This window comes from Heterodontus francisci, chromosome 13 (assembly GCF_036365525.1).
Source record: "Heterodontus francisci isolate sHetFra1 chromosome 13, sHetFra1.hap1, whole genome shotgun sequence".
Taxonomy (NCBI): domain Eukaryota; kingdom Metazoa; phylum Chordata; class Chondrichthyes; order Heterodontiformes; family Heterodontidae; genus Heterodontus; species Heterodontus francisci.
The window spans coordinates 31,131,209-31,147,697 of NC_090383.1; the positions used below are offsets into that span (position 1 = coordinate 31,131,209).

General features: G+C 42.3%; 1 protein-coding gene across 3 annotated transcripts in view; it reads left to right on the top strand.

Moving 5' to 3' along the window:
- agpat4 (1-acylglycerol-3-phosphate O-acyltransferase 4 (lysophosphatidic acid acyltransferase, delta)) overlaps window positions 1-16,489 on the top strand; it is a 247,761-nt gene that overhangs the window by 197,818 nt on the left and 33,454 nt on the right. For all 3 annotated transcript variants that reach the window (XM_068044613.1, XM_068044614.1, XM_068044612.1), the window contains exon 8: window positions 653-851. In XM_068044613.1, the coding sequence (XP_067900714.1) occupies window positions 653-851 (199 nt within the window). The remainder of the gene's footprint in view (window positions 1-652; window positions 852-16,489) is intronic.

Below are 16,489 nucleotides of genomic sequence, written 5' to 3' on the forward strand. Positions count from 1 at the left end.
ACCTGAAAAGTTATGAATAGTTAAAGATATTTAAAAGAGTTCTTACGCTTTTAGTCAGTCTCATGTAGATATGGATAAATATTGCTGGGTATTATTTCGACTACTTGGTTCCCTCAGATTGATCGATGTACCTAAAAACTGTACAGTAGATTTTCAGGATTATGGAAACTTTCCTTGACTCAAGGAAAATATTCTAAATGATACAGTAGGTTCTAAAGTTTACAAACAAAATGCACTGTACTTCAGTGCTTGCATTGCTCTAAACACTTGTGTGAAATTGAGAAATATGATAATCTGGGCACAAAATGGTGTCTGTAAAGCAAGCTTGTTTTCTGTCTAACTTTCCTATTGTTCCTATCGTCAATAATTCTGTGAACACCATTCTAAACAACAAAATCATACCATGATCAGTATGTTGTATATCTTGGGTCTGAAGAAAGCATAGCCATATGCTATTGCAAATGACTGTCTTACTGGTGGTGGATTCAATCCCATTTTGTGCACAAGTTATAATACCTGAGATATTAATATCAATCTGATTACAGAAATGAGCAGAACTACCTAAGATACGATGTATAAATATTATGATGGATGAACCTGTGTTCAGAATTTTTTTTTCCACTAAAATATGCTATCCTACTTCTAATTCTAGGATATGCTGCAAGAGGAATACTACAAAAAAGGCTTTTATCCAGGCACTCCAATTGTACCACCAAAGCGACCATGGGTCCTTGTAAACTGGCTGTTCTGGGCTGCATTACTGCTGTTTCCTTTATTTAAGCTAGTTGCTAACATAATCAGCAGTCGATCTTCCTTGACCCTAATTACGTTTTCACTTATTATCGTTGCAGGTAAGTCATGTACAAATGGTTTTTTTTCCTGTAGATTTTTGTTTCAATCTAGAATGTGCAGCATGTGCTCAGCATGAGGTTTGAGTTGTTAAAAATGAACAGGCTGTATCCAAATAGAGATTTTACTTGTCTTGAGGATTGTTGGGAATATTTGGCAGAACAATGCAAAAATTCCCTTTTCGAAGGCTTTGTTGCTGATTTTCAAAATGTACAAATTTTTATTGCAGATCTCCTATTCAAATATACAGCTGCTACATTTTTTTTTCTGTGGGTAACCATTATGTTCCGGAATCAGTGTTCTGAGTCTGTCATAAGAGATTTAGTCCTAACCCCACTTATGATGCGATTTGCATGCAAAGATTTGATGGTAATGCATGTGCATGCTAGCTTGGATAGAAGATCAGCATCATGGTTGAAGGATGTGATGCTCCTCAATTCTATTCAATCACATCCTTTGTTTATTTCCTTCCATCCTTCATTTTAATTCTTCTACCGATGGTTCAATCATATCTATTCTGAAGGACTAGGTCAGCAACTGTCATAATGACTGTTAGGCAATATATAACTTCAAGGAAATGATTTTCAATTTAATAGAATCTTGTCTATACTTGAATTAGCTGATCTTAGCTTGGTGGTTGCCAAGGTGCTGCAGGAAGCCTCTGTGTTGATGGGATAGGAAGGGAAATAATCAGTCAACTTTCCTTTCCTCATTGCTGTACACCCACATCTTGTCCTGCATTAAGTCCCATTCCTCTATTGCACCTTGATTGTTCTGTCCTTCCCAAAAGCATTGAACTCAATCATGCATGTTGTGAAAGGGGCGCTACAGTGGCGCAGTGGTTAGCACCGCAGCCTCACAGCTCCAGGGACCTGGGTTTGAATCTGGGTACTGTCTGTGCGGAGTTTGCAAGTTCTCCCTGTGACTGCGTGGGTTTTCGTCGGGTGCTCCGGTTTCCTCCCACAGCCAAAGACTTGCAGGTGATAGGTAAATTGGCCAATGTAAATTGCCCCTAGTGTAGGTAGGTGGTAGGGAATATGGGATTACTGTAGGGTTAGTATAAATGGGTGGTTCTTGGTCGGCACAGACTCGGTGGGCCGAAGGGCCTGTTTCAGTGCTGTATCTCTAAATAAATGTAAAAAAATAAATGATCTATCAATTTCTGCTTGACCTTGCTCCTCCAGCTTTACATGCTGGCATACATCCACCACTCTTTTGCTTCCTTTGTATCCCTTTCTTCATTGCTCCATTTTGTAAGGCTTTTAGCTGTCTTTTCTCAAAGCTCTAGAATTCTCTTCCTATAAGGCTTTCTGCCTTAATACCTCTCCCCATCTTATTAAAAAGCCTTCTTAAAATTATATTTAAAAGCATGTCTTCAAGCATTTCCACTAATTCTTCCTCCTTTGCTTGGCATCCATTAAGGACCATGGCACATTTTTTTATATTTAAAGGCAGACTATAAATATAAGCAGTTAATGAAGGCAGGATTAGATTTGGACATAAAAGCTTCCAAAGCCCATCTTGATTTGAGTAGTCTGTAACTAATTACTGTGGAGGCTCATTCATGAGTAATGGTCATCTGGGCGAGGAGCAGGAGAATAAATGACACCTGTGGAGTTGTACCCGAGCAATCAGTCAACCCTTTCAGAAAGGGAGAAGAGAAAATAAAGACAAGAGATAAAGTGAGGGCATCTTGAAAACTGGAATTCTTTCTAAGATGAAATGTTTCACAATTTTGGGTTAAAAAAATTACATTGATTTTCATTATCACTGCAATTTACATGACTATGTGACTTTTTGAATAACAAAGCAACGTGGACTTTTTTGTGATTTTTTTTTTAATGCAGCAAAACACCCACAGGTTCTTCACAATGAGGCATTGTACCCGAGCTGGAATAAGTGAAAAGGTTAGGGGAAGGGCTGAAGGAGTTCAATGAGACAAATGGGCTTAAGAGAATTCCAGAGTGTAGCATTGAGATGGAAAAAGCTACTGTCAATGGTTGAGCAGAGGAATAGATGGAACAAAGAATCGGAATGCACAGTAGAACAGAGATCAATGCATGGAGAGCGAGTGAATGGTTTGGTTGCATTGAGCAAAGCTATGGAAGGATTTGTAAATAACAAAACATTTTGAACCTTCAATGTGCTGAGGAATGGGAAATCAGAAGTCAACAGGGATAATATGTGAATAGGTCTTAGTACAGGATAGAATGTGGATGGTATAATTCTAGAATAGTTGGAGTTTATGTAAGGTTGAGCTCTCAAATCTGGTGAGGAAGGTGTTGAAGGCAATCTGAGTTGACAAAGTTATGAATGAAGGTTTCAGTGTTAGTGGGGGATGAGATAGGCATGGAAATGGAAAGTATTTTGGAGATAGAAGTAAGTGGGTGTCAGGAATCTGATAATCGGGTTTGAAGTGCAGCTCCGACTCAGAATGTAGAAATTGTTCTCGTCAGTAGCCAGAGAAGCAGAATAGAATGGGGTAAGGTGCAAAGTTTCTGGCAGGAACCAACAAAATGATTTTGGTCTGTCACATTTTAAGTTGCATAAAAAAAGAAGGAAGATCGAAAATGGGTTGATAGAGAGGATGGAGTGGGAGAGGGTAGGCTATTTAAAGTAGTAGTTGATAATTTTGAAGATGAAGGAGGGGGAAACATACCTGAAGAAAGGGGCCATACGGACACTGAGCTCAGGAGAGATAGGTGAGTGCGTGAAAGCTAGTTTGGGAGGAGGTTCGGCGAGCACAATGTTTTCGGGAGATATGAGTCTGATGAGGTTGGGTTGGTGATGGAGGAGAAACTTTTGTGTGGTTAAATCTTGGAAAAAGAGTTAGGGAGGCAGTGGAACAGAAGGGAGCTAAGCAGATCATTTCAGTTTTGAAGATGAAGAAATCTATTAACTCCTTCTACCCTAAGTCAGAATAAGGATGCTAGGAGAAGAGAGTTGAAGGAGGTGTTTGAAATATGTTTGATCAATGTATCTTGGTGAAATTTACAGATGTGTTCACTTGTAAATCTGGTTAGTTTTATTTGTTTGTCTGAGTCCAGTTTAAAAACATTAACACGTTCATGAGGCAGGATTTTTGTTCCTGGGTCCTGGTCCCAATCCCACTGTCAGGATGAAATGCAGATCAGGAACCCAAAAATACTGGCAGAGGGACCCAGAGGGAGAGTTTGGAGGAGGTGGCCAATTCAGTGGCAGCTCCATCCTTCAGCCTGGATTTGGCTTCAACGGGGGTCCCCACCTGACCTCGTCTGGAATTTTCCAGACAGCATCAGGAGTTCCCTTATTAAGCCCTGTAATTGGCCCAATTTGACTACCTGCTGCTGGTGGGCGGGTAGCCAACGTCCCTCCAATGCAGCCTCCTTCAAAATATGCCAGAGATGGGAACATGCCAGCTGCTAGCATGAAATTGACTGTATCTCAACCTCCAAGCCCGCCTCTGCACCTCTACAAAAATCCAGCCCATGGCGTGTGAACAAAATTAATTAAGCTGCATTTAAGCTGACGTTCAAAGAACAGAAAAGCCATAAAATGGTTGACTTTTTCATAAGTGGTGCGTTTTTATTTCACAAAGACATGCCCATTTGTTTCTAAATGATTCTAAATAGATTCAAATTTAGATATTTGTGAGCAAATGAAAATGAGCTAGACCAAGTTGCTTCAGGTTCTGACAATGGTTGAGCACTTAGCATTACATCAATGGCTTTAATTTTTAAAAGTGGCTAACATTCTACAAGATTGTGATGTTTCAGTCACTACTGAATAATCAGAGTTGAAGGTAGGCAATGTGACTGAGATGGCACACAAATTATTGATATTTGTTTTTTCTTTCTCTAATAGGTATTGATGTTGAACTGTAAATTAGAAAAGCAACTTGACAGTTAAAAAAAACTTTTTGAAGTGTAGTCACTATTGCTATGTGGGCAAAGAAAGACCGTGAATAAATATAAAATCAGTTATCAATTCAATGGCCTTCAAGTTAATGGACCAGGAAAGTGCACAGTGTCACCTGAATGCTATACAGCACTGTCATTTCAATTTCTTTCTTTTAAAAAGATTTTTCTGGTACCATCAGGATCACCAAATACCTATCGGCCTCAAAATCCTATGAACATTTGGAGACATTGACCCCATTAATAACTTGGAGAAGTGTTGTGAATGGGGAGGGAGGTTCCAATATCACATGGAAAACCCAGAAGTAAGTTCAGCATATTTGATCAATGACATTTTAAGGCAGCCACCTCATTATCATTTTACTTCTGGGTTTGTCGCTGATTGCGTGGTTTGGATCTGCATGAAGTCATCTTAATTGGAGTACTTAAAGGGCCTCTACAAAGATGGAATTTGGAGGAGTTGGAAGAAAGAGAAGACAAACTGTGAGAATGGATTCAGGAAGGTCAAAGACTGTGCCCCATTTCAATGACACCTCCCTTGCTGTACTCCTGTGGGCAGTGGGGAGCCAGAGAGATAGTCTTATTGCTTCCATAAGAAAGGTATGACTGGAAGTGGCTGAGGAGGTCAGCAGCAGGAGCATTATACCATGATCCTTGATTCGGTGCAGGAAGCGCTTTAATAACTTAAGCACGTCAGAAAAGGTGAGTACAGTTGCTCATTCACCTACATTCTGCTGTACGCATCACTCCATCTCCTCTGCCTTGCTAAGCCTAGTCCATTACATCATTCTTCACACCCACATACCTTGCAAGTGCACCCACCCTTCTCTTTCTATGCACTTCCTCACATCTTCATCTATTCATCCACCACTGCAACTTATCTTCCTCTTCAGGCAACTTGCTGTCTCTCCCTGATAGTCACCCTCACCAAATGCACTACATCAATTTGATGAAGACATGCCATTGCTCTCACTCATATATCTGATCTTTCCCCTGTTACTGGAGAGAAAGTTGCAAAACTCAAAGGAGAGGGACAGAACGGGAGATGGGCCTCCTCAGACAAATACAGTTGACAATTGCAGAGGTGGAAGCACTGGAGATCAGTGACGTCTCAGCATCCCGAACTATTGGAGGTGGCAATCCTGCAGCTAATTGGTGACAAAGTCAAACATAATACACGCATGTGCCATATAACATGAAAGGATTGAAGCAGGGAGTGAAATATGATGATCTTCATGATAATAAGTTGAATGTATATCTGTTCTCTCCACTAGGGCCTTCACATGTGCTGCAAGAGTCTATGGACCTTGCAGACAACGGATGCTCATAGAAGGTGAAGGTGCAGTGTCACATTACTCGTGTTTACCATGCACCCTCAACTCACATACACTCATTTTGGTTGGTTAGGCAGATAGTTGGATTTTCAGTTGGTGACTTACACTTCACAAATGAGCAAGACAGTGGTGGCAAAGAGAGCTGTGGAGAATCCACGATGGGGGGTGCAGCTCTCTCCAAGCTTTGTTTAGCTGAACACAGATGCTGTTCCATGGGAGCCATTGATGTAAAGGATATTCATTAGTGGAGCAGCAGTGAATGCGTGATGTACTGGTAGGCCTTCCAAGTGTACTGATTACATTTGCAGAGGATATAGAAAAGTCCACCTTAAGCTTGCGTGGGATGATGCTGCAGGGCATTGTGATGATGTCGTCTTGCATGGATAGAGTTGCCAACTCTGTGGAACATCAAATGCGGCAATATTCCATGGAAACCTTGACCCACATGCCATTATGGATGCTAATATGTCCGCGGCCTTAAATGGGATGACAGATACCTTCAGCCTTAGCCTTACAGCACTTCACTGAACTGCATCAAGCTTCTCTTCAGTTGATCATCTGTCGCCTCTCCTTCAGTCAGGACCTGACATGCTGCCTCGTGTTCCGATGGCCATCTGCCGCTCCACAGCTCCAGGTGAAGCAGTCTTTGGTGGGGCCCTCATGGGCTTCAAAACCTAGAGATCGTCATCCAAAAGCATCTCAGTAGTCAGAGAGGAGATCTAAACAGCCTGCCTCTAACTCTGCTGAAGCTACAGGGTTGCACCACTTAGGAACAGTAGGAAAAGGAAGTGTAAAGATTTGTAGTTGTACAGGGATATGCACATGAGAAAATGTAATGTTGTGAAGCTTCTGTTTAGAAAAATCACATGAGTTTTATTAGTTTGCACCACTTTCCCGTCTTGCCATTCTTGGTTGCTGAGTGGCAAGTCGCCTTTTAACTTGCTTGATGATGAATAGGAAAACATGAATTCATGGCAACCGATGGGGTGTTTGGTTGTTTGCACGACTGCTTTGCGTTAGTGGCATAGGGTATGAAACTACCTCCTCCAGGGAATCTTGCTGCACTTCACTCTCTGGTTGGGTCAGTCAAGCCCTGACTCTGGCTTTATACTGCTGGTTTATTATTTGAATGGAACAGAAATTGCTTTGTACTGATGCAATACTTAGTGTAAATTCTCTCTTGAATAGTAATGAACCAGTAAATTTCAGAGCCAGTTGCTAAGGCTGCGTTTGTTGACAACACAACCACCAGATGGCGCACTATTGGTACTTTCACAAATGCAGCTTCATTGACTAACGTCACTGTCAGCAACTTCTCAGGCAGCTGTCTGTAATAAAGATGGCGCTGTTAAATCTTACACAGAGAAGCAGATAAACGCTAATCCCCTTCCCTTTTAATCGTCGCTTCTTTGCCCCACTCCCTCCTGCCTAACGGCTCGCCCCTTCAGTCGTCACTTCCCTTCCCTGCTCTCTTCGTACGACTGCTCTCCGCTCCTGCCCGTCACTTGTTTTCCCCCATTACTCTATCTGCCCACCCCCCGCGCACCCGTGGTTGATTCGTGGTGACAGCGTGCACCTGCGCAAATTAATGCTGGCAAATGTTTGGATGTGCTCAGATAATATCAGTGGTCTGTCTGCATTGTCAGGCAATACAGAGTAAAAAAAAAAGAGAAAAACATTTTGATACACAAGTGTGATTTTTGGAAGGCTTCACTCCCAGTCTGAATCTCACACTACAGGACTACGGATCACTGGATTGGGTGTGCAGGGTGAGGTAGGTTCAGGGGAGTCAGTCTACCTAATTCATGCCATTCCAAATCTTTCCCAAAATTAGAAGGGTTGACTTCCCTGCCAGATTTTCTGATCCATGCTGCTGAAGAGCCAGGAGCACAGTCTAACAAAATAAGCCCCGCTTTCCCTTTCCCAGGAAAAAAGTATTTAAAATAAATTAATTTGAATATGAAATTCCATTCAAACAAAGCATTAAATCATCCACACCTCAACTGCTAAAGTATATTAAATGTGTAAACCACTGAAAAAAGCTAATCTTTAGCAAAAAAGCACACCAGAAAAGCATGAGTTACAAAGCTGAAACGCAAACACCAGCAGAAGCAGGGAGCCCTCTGAAGCAACAGACATGTCTGAAACTTTATGTCCAGGGAGCAGACCTCCTTGTGTTTTAAATTGCAAGTCAAATTGCCTGGTTGGCATCAGATGGTATTCTCCACCCTCAAAGAGAAGCAGTTTTCTACAGGATGGTGGGCATTTTCAATGACACGGGAATGTCCAGGCGTGCTAGTTATACAGCAGGCTCCTCTAGGGCTGTCTTCTTCTCCATGTGATTTTCCTAAATTTGCCGCGCCTAAGCAATTCAATAAACCCAAGCATAGGAGCAAACAAATGGGCAGTGTTTGTGCATCAAATGAGCCCCAAGATTGGATTACTGTCATAAATCTATTAGTATATACATATGTAGTGGTGAACTTTTAAGAAAATGTCTTCCTTGCTATTACAACGCTAGTTTAGCTTTGCGTGAAGGTACCACAACAACTTAGAACTTGAGAAATATTGTGATATTGGAATCACTTAGCTGTATGCATTTCAGATGTTCCCATGTGTGTGCAGTTTTGAGGATGATTGTCATACAGCAGGCAGTATGGATTAATGGGAGGGTTAAGTGGGACAGTATAGTGGATATGACTTGCGTGTGGTTCTTGATCAGTACCCTAATCTGCACTATCTGTAGCATTCCTAATTGAGTACAAAGCAACTCGTAATTTATGATCTGTTTTTCAGTTGGCTCCTGCACAAAACTTGCCTGATGTGAAAATTAGGGATTTAGTTCCTGTTTAGAAGAGGCACTGGAGTGGATCCACTGTGAGACCCCTCACTTTCACTTCTTTCTCTAACTGGAACACAGCTGTGTATAAACCGGAGTGTTTCTCAACAATAGAAGTAGCTATATCTGACCTTTGTGCTTAGATTCTTTCAAGTTTTTTATGGATAAGCTATATAGAATCTGAAAGATTTACTGGGTTAAGGTAGTGCCTTCTCTGCTCAGCCTATTGCTCTGCTTTCTGAAATGCGATACTGAATTAAAAAAATTAATAGTTTTCTACATTCTCCTAAAGTGAGAATTTGCTGTTCTCTGTTTGTTAAATTTTCCCCCTCAGTGGAGCAAAGGGCAAATCTTGATTTTCTTTTTTGACAGAAGAGTTAAGCGCACACACTGGCTTAAATCTTATGGCTTTAAAAGTGTGCTTAAAAGGCCTCAGTGCTGTGTTTGTGAATGTATTTGATGTAGCTTTTGGAACATACATGCAGCTGTTCCAAAGCAAAATTTTCTGTACATTCATGAGTGTTAAAAAGAGAAGGCATGTTATAATATAAAAATGCATCTGAACAGCATTGAAGTTGAAAATCCAGTCTTAAGTTTTGAAGTTAACTGCTTCTATTTCATTCATGAGATTTTTAAAAATGTAGCATCACTGTTGGATTTTTTTTTTAAATTAAGGCTCTACCTCTTGATGGCTCAGTGATTAAATGCACCACATGTTGCATTGCTGAGCTGTGCAAATCAAGCAGGTCCTTGGCTTGCATTGAGTTCACTGGTTTCAACTGTAGTAACAGTGCTGCGCTACAAATTTTGTGCACATACCTGTAGGCTAAGTGGAGTGGTGTGGGGGTGCAGTGATGGATAAACTGGGGAATCAGTCTATATGTCTGCTGCTAAAAAGTACTATTGAACATTTGGTGAGGACAGGATTGATTTTTAATGTAATAAAAACAGAAAATGCTGGAAACACTCAGCTGGTCTGGCAGCATTTGTGGAGAGAGAAACAGAGTTAAAGTTTTAGGTCGATTGAATGGTCTCAGTATTGGTGACGAAGAAATCCATGAGCTCCTCGCACTTGTCGTTGGAGTTGAGGATGGAGGAGATGGGTGAGAGGAGTTTAAGAAGACAGCTTGCAGTGGAGAAAAGAAGCCAGGGGTTACCTTTGCATTGCAGGATCATTCTGGAATAGTAAGCAGTTTTTACAGAAGAGAGCAAGACTTGATAGTGCTTTATGTGGTCTAACCAGATTGGGAGGTAAGTTGTCTGCATCCTTTAAACATAAAGGGGCAGAAATGAGGGCTGTACCAGGGGGAATGGCCACATTGAGAGAGAGAATAATGTTAACGTTTCGGGTCAGTGACCCTTCTTTGGAACTGACAAATATTAGAAAAGTCACAGGTTATAAGCAAGTGAGGTGGGGGTGGGGCAAGAGATAACAAAGGAGGTCTAGATTGGACCAGGCCACATAGCTGACCAAAAGGTCACGGAGCAAAGGCAAACAATATGTTAATGGTGTGTTGAAAGACAAAGCATCTGTACTAATGCTTTGTCTTTCAACACACCATTAACATATTGTTTGTCTTTGCTCTGTGACCTTTGGACCAGGCCACATAGCTGACCAAATCTAGACCTCCTTTGTTATCTCTTGCCCCACCCCCACCTCACTTGCTTATAACCTGTGACTTTTCTAATATTTGTCAGTTCCAATGAAGGGTCACTGACCCGAAACATTAACTCTGCTTCTCTTTCCACAGATGCTGCCAGACCTGCTGAGTGGTTCCAGCATTTCTTGTTTTTATTTCAGATCTCCAGCATCCGCAGTATTTTGCTTTTATTTTAGTGAATAAAAAGAAGAGATGGCCATATCTGTGATTGACACTATGGGGGTAGAGAAGCCATGTGAGATAACAAAGTCATGTGGGTGGCTGTGAATATGGGTTGGGGAGTTTACATTGAGGGTGAGATTATGGGAGAATAGGAGGGCAGTGAACCTGGAGGAGAGAGAACATGATAAATTGAGATGAAATCACCTAGGATGAGAAACTGCACTGTACAGAGGCTAAGGGAGAAAAGCAGAGGAGATAGCTCGTTGGGAAAATTGACATGGTGCTTGGGTTGGCCGTAGAGAACCAGGATTTTAAATGAGAATTGAGAGGGGTGGAACAAAGTGAGATGCTCAAAGGAGGAGAAAGTGCCAGAGGAGTAAGGGCACAGACCAAGGTGAGATTTGATTAGAAAAGCCACACCACCACCACAGTGGTCTGGATGAGGGCAAGTGGTGAAAGATATAGCCAGGTGGGGAGGCTTCAATTAGGGGGAAGGTGTCATCACCTTCAGACAGGTTTCTGTCAAGGTCATGATGTTGATAGAATCATCCACAGTAAAAAAAAAAAAAGCTCATGGAATTCAAGGCCTTTGTCTGCGAGTGAATGAACGTTCTGGAAGGAGAAGTTTGACTAATTTATTAGAGTTCTTTGAGGAAATAACAAGCAACGTGGATAAGGGGGAACCTGTAGATTTTCAAAAGGCATTTGATAAGGTGCCACATCAAAAGTTACTACACAAAATAAGAGCTCATGGTGTGGGGTAACATATTAGTACGAATAGAGGATTGGTTAGCTAACAGGAAGCAGAGAGAGGGATAAATGGGTCATTTTTGGGTTGGCAAGCTGTAACTAGTGGAGTGCTAGTGCCTCAACTGTTTATGATCTGTATAGATGACTTGGATGAGAGGACTGAATGTATGGTTGCTAAGTTTGCTGGTGACACAAAGATAGGTAGGAGAGTAAGTTGTGAGGAGACATTAGGAGTCTGCAGAGGGATTTATATAGGTTAAGTGAGTGGGTGAAAAATTGGCAGATGGAGTATAATGTGGGAAAATGTGAAATTGTCCACTTTGGCAGGAAAAATCAGAAAGCAATATATTATTTAAATGCAGCAAGATTGCAGAACTCTGCAGTACAGCAAGTGATTAGGAAGGCAAATGAAATGTTATTTACTTTAAGGGGAAAGGAATATAAAAGTAAGGAAGTTCGGCTACAGTTGTACAGGGTATTGGTGAAACCATATCTGGAGTACTATGTCCAATTTTGGTCTCCTTACTTAAGAAAGGATATAATTTCATTAGAAACAGTTCAGAGAAGGTTCCCTCGACTGATTCCTGGGATGAAGAAGGTCACCTTATGAAGAAAGGTTGGACAGGTTGGGCCTGTATCCATTGAAGTGTAGAAGAATGAGAGGTGAAACATATAAGATCTTGAGAGGGACTTGGCAGGGTGGATGCTGAGAGGATGCTTCTAGAACTAGGGGATGCAGTTTAAAAATAAGGGGTCTGTCTTTGAAGACAGAGGTGAGGAGAAATCTTTGCTCTGAGGGTCATTAGGCTTGGAATTCTCTTCCCCAGAGAGCAGTGGAGGCAGGGTCATTGAATATTTTTAAGACTGTGTTAGATAGGTTTTTGATTGATAAGGGAGTCAAAGGCTATAGGGGGTAGACAGGAAAGTAGAGTTGTGGCCGCAATCAGATTAGCCATGCTCTTATCAAATGAGGGCCAAATAGCCTACTCCTACTCCTTGTTCATATGTATGTACGTTAGAGATGCGGAGAGGCACGGTGATAGCTGGACCACTGGCAGACTGCACAGGATCAACACTGGGAAGGGTGAGTTGGACAGCAAGGAGATTTGCAAGATCAGCCCCCAGGCCAGCATGCTGGGTGGAAAGGTCGGTGAGAGAATGGGGGGGGGGGGCATTGTGGTTGCCACTCATGAGGCAGTGACGAGTGCCTCGATGGGCCCTTTGTAGAATGCCAAGAGGTGCAGAGGGAACCATCGGCTTATCTAAGAGGGAGTCAAAGCTGGGTTAGCAGCACGAGAATAGGAAGGTTGAAGAATACTAAAGTATTGGGGTAGGAACTTGGGAAGGCTGAGTACCCAAGAGGGGAGAAATAAAAGGAGGTATAAGGACGGGAGAAAAGGCTCTAGGAGGGGCAGAGATAAAAGTAAAAAGAGGTAAGAAAATAATAAAATGGTAATGGAAGTGATAGACTCCGGTCAGGAGCAGCAGCCAAAGTGCTCATGCAAATGGACCCGGGGAAAACTTAAGTTACAAATGCTGGTTACATAGCATTAAATAGGATGCATATATTCTCATCCAAGGCAAGGGAGAAGTAGCAGATAGCTGCTGCTTCCTGTGGAACAATACCCCAAGAGGAACCATTTCACATTTAGGAGCGATGAGGGACAAATTTAATGGGGCTGTAAATAGAAAAACTAAGGCGCAAAATAGTTAAAGAAGATGACTGGTAAGTATTGTTGTTCTTTATACTTCTTAATTTGATGTAGATGGATAAGTAAGGCAGTCTGAAGATGTTAACATTATATAGTTTGTTACATTCATCTTTGAGAGGTTTAAGATTAAACATTTGCTTTCTTTTTCATAACGTGACTGACTCCCTCTGCTGGAATGCATTGCATTTCCAGTTTTGTCAAATACAGCTTCTCCAGTCTCCTAATCTTAAATACACTGTGTTCAACAAATGCACTGGGTGAGTTGAGTGTGGGAAGAGGAGGAGGAAATAGTGTTAAAGTTTGAATTAATCTTTCTTTCACATCCTCTGCCCGTAAGGAATTTCATCTTGTAAAAGCTTAACAAATAATTGGAGAATGCCTGTTTTTCGGTAACTAGCAATCATAATTGTGCACTATTAATATTACAAAAGCATGCATCTTCTTTCTTATAAAATGAAAGCTAAATGTTCCTTCTGTTTTTGATAGTGGACCAAGGCTTTTTATATGTATATAAAGAGCAAGAGGGTAACCAGGGAAAGGGCTGGCCCATTCAAGGACAGAGAAGGGAATCTATGTGTGGAGCCAGAGGAAATGGGCGAGGTACTAAATGAGTACTTTGCATCAGTATTCACCAAGGAGAAGGACTTGGTGGATGATGAGCCTAGGGAAGGGAGTGTAGATAGTCTCAGTCATATCATTATCAAAAAGGAGGAGGTGTTGGGTGTCTTGCAAAGCATTAAGGTAGATAAGTCCCCACAGCCTGATGGGATCTACCCCAGAATACTGAGGGAGGCAAGGGAAGAAATTGCTTGGGCCTTGACAGAAATCTTTGCATCCTCATTGGCTACAGGTGAGGTCCCAGAGGACTGGAGAATAGCCAATGTTGTTCCTTTGTTTAAGAAGGGTAGCAAGGATGATCCAGGAAATTATAGGCCGGTGAGCCTTACATCAGTGGTAGGGAAATTATTAGAGAGGATTCTTCGGGACAGGATTTACTCCCATTTGGAAACAAATGGACTTATTAGCGAGAGGAAGCATGGTTTTGTGAAGGGGAGGTCGTGTCTCACTAATTTGATTGAGTTTTTTGAGGAAGTGACAAAGATGATTGATGAAGGAAGGGCAGTGGATGTTATCTATATGGACTTCAGTTAAGCCTTTGACAAGGTTCCTCATGGCAGACTGATACAAAAGGTGACATCACACGGGATCAGAGGGGAGCTTACAAGATGGATACAGAACTGGCTCGGTCATAGAAGATAGAGGGTAGCCGTGGAAGGGTGCTTTTCTGAATGGAGGGATGTGACTAGTGGTGTTCTGCAGGGATCAGTGCTGGGACCTTCGCTGTTTGTAGTATATATAAATGGTTTGGAGGAAAATGTAGCTGGTCTGATTAGTAAGTTTGCGGACGACACAAAGGTTGGTGGAGTTGCGGACAGTGATGAGGATTGTCAGAGGATACAGCAGGACATAGATCGGTTGGAGACTTGGGCGGAGAAATGGCAGATGGAGTTTAATCCGGACAAATGTGAGGTAATGCATTTTGGAAGGTCTAATGCAGGTGGGAGGTATACAGTAAATGGCAGAACCCTTAGGAGTATTGACAGGCAGAGAGATCTGGACGTACAGGACCACAGGTCACTGAAAGTGGCAACGCAGGTGGATGAGGTAGTCAAGAAGGCATATGGCATGCTTACCTTCATCGGTCGGGGCATAGAGTATAAAAATAGGCAAGTCATGCTGCAGCTGTACAGAACTTTAGTTAGGCCACACTTAGAATATTGCGTGCAATTCTGGTCGCCACACTACCAGAAGGATGTGGAGGCTTTGGAGAGGGTACAGAAGAGGTTTACCAGGATGTTGCCTGGTCTGGAGGGCATTAGCTATGAGGAGAGGTTGGATAAACTCGGATTGTTTTCACTGGAATGACTGAGGTGGAGGGGCGACATGATAGAGGTTTACAAAGTTCTAAGCGGCATGGACAGAGTGGATAGTCAGAAGCCTTTTCCTAGGGTGGAAGGGTCAGTTACTAGGAGACATAGGTTTAAGGTGAGAGGGGCAAAGTTTAGAGGGGATGTGCGAGGCAAGTTCTTTACACAGAGGGTGGTGAGTGCCTGGAACTTGTTGCCGGGGGAGGTGGTGGAAGCAGGTACCATAGAGATGTTTAAGAGGCATCTTGACAAATACATGAATAGGATGGGAATAGAGGGATATGGACCCCGGAAGTGCAGAAGGTTTTAGTTTCGGCAGGCATCAAGATCGGTGCAGGCTTGGAGGGCCGAATGACCTGTTCCTGTGCTGTACTGTTCTTTGTTCTTCTTTGTTCTTTGTATTAGTTATGAACAGAAACGGGCATTATTCCTTTTGCAATGTCACCCACTTTGGGACTTAATCGCCCGCCATTCATGTGCAAGGCTGAGGTGAGTGGGGAGGTGGAAAAGTGATGAAATCCTAGTTGCAGGGTGGCATTTGAGGTAGAATCTGGATCTACTGGGTTTGTACCTCACGCAACTTACACAGCAAATTGCACACATGGAAGGGCCACTTAAGCGCATTCCCCTCTGTCCCATGCAGACTTTGGGGGTGTTCCTGGAGTTCCCTGGAATTCTGTGGTGCTCATGCATGATAGGCCTACCATTACTCAGACCTCCTGTAAGGAGATTGGGCTTCTCTTTTGGATCTTGTGAAGGACCCAAAATCTCAATCTGAAGTAGATACTGGATGAAATGCAAGTGTTAAATAGCCACATGCATGACCTAAAATTAAGTAGTCTTTTACTGTTACAGCAGGTCTTGATTTGGTTTGTTTCAAAAAGACCTCTCTGTCGTGACTATATGGAGGTATTTCTCCCTTTTTAACTTTTTCACCCAATCTCCTCCTTTCTCAAGGTGTTGATTCTTTGCGTGGATATAGTTCCAGGGCCACTGCCGACTTCCAGTATCTTACCCAAGTGGCCATTACTCATGAGCCTTCACAGTGAATGTTCGCAAGCTATTTGGCAGGAGGCTGATTAAAGCTGAGCTTGACCTCGACTCACTTCATGTTCACTTAGGCACACTTCAAGTGGGGATTACTGTGTAAGTGATCATGGGTGAGATCCAAGAAACATTCCCTCCTCTCCTTAATTAAAGCTTATTACAGTTTTCTTACCTCTGTCCCAGTTGGGATCAGCTAACAGCAGAGGTTAAACCTAGAAGCCTGGCTTAGCTATCATTGTATAAAATCTGAGCCATCAGGAGAGCCTGGAACGATTTCCCAATGCAATTTAATGACTGGGGCCACAACAGTG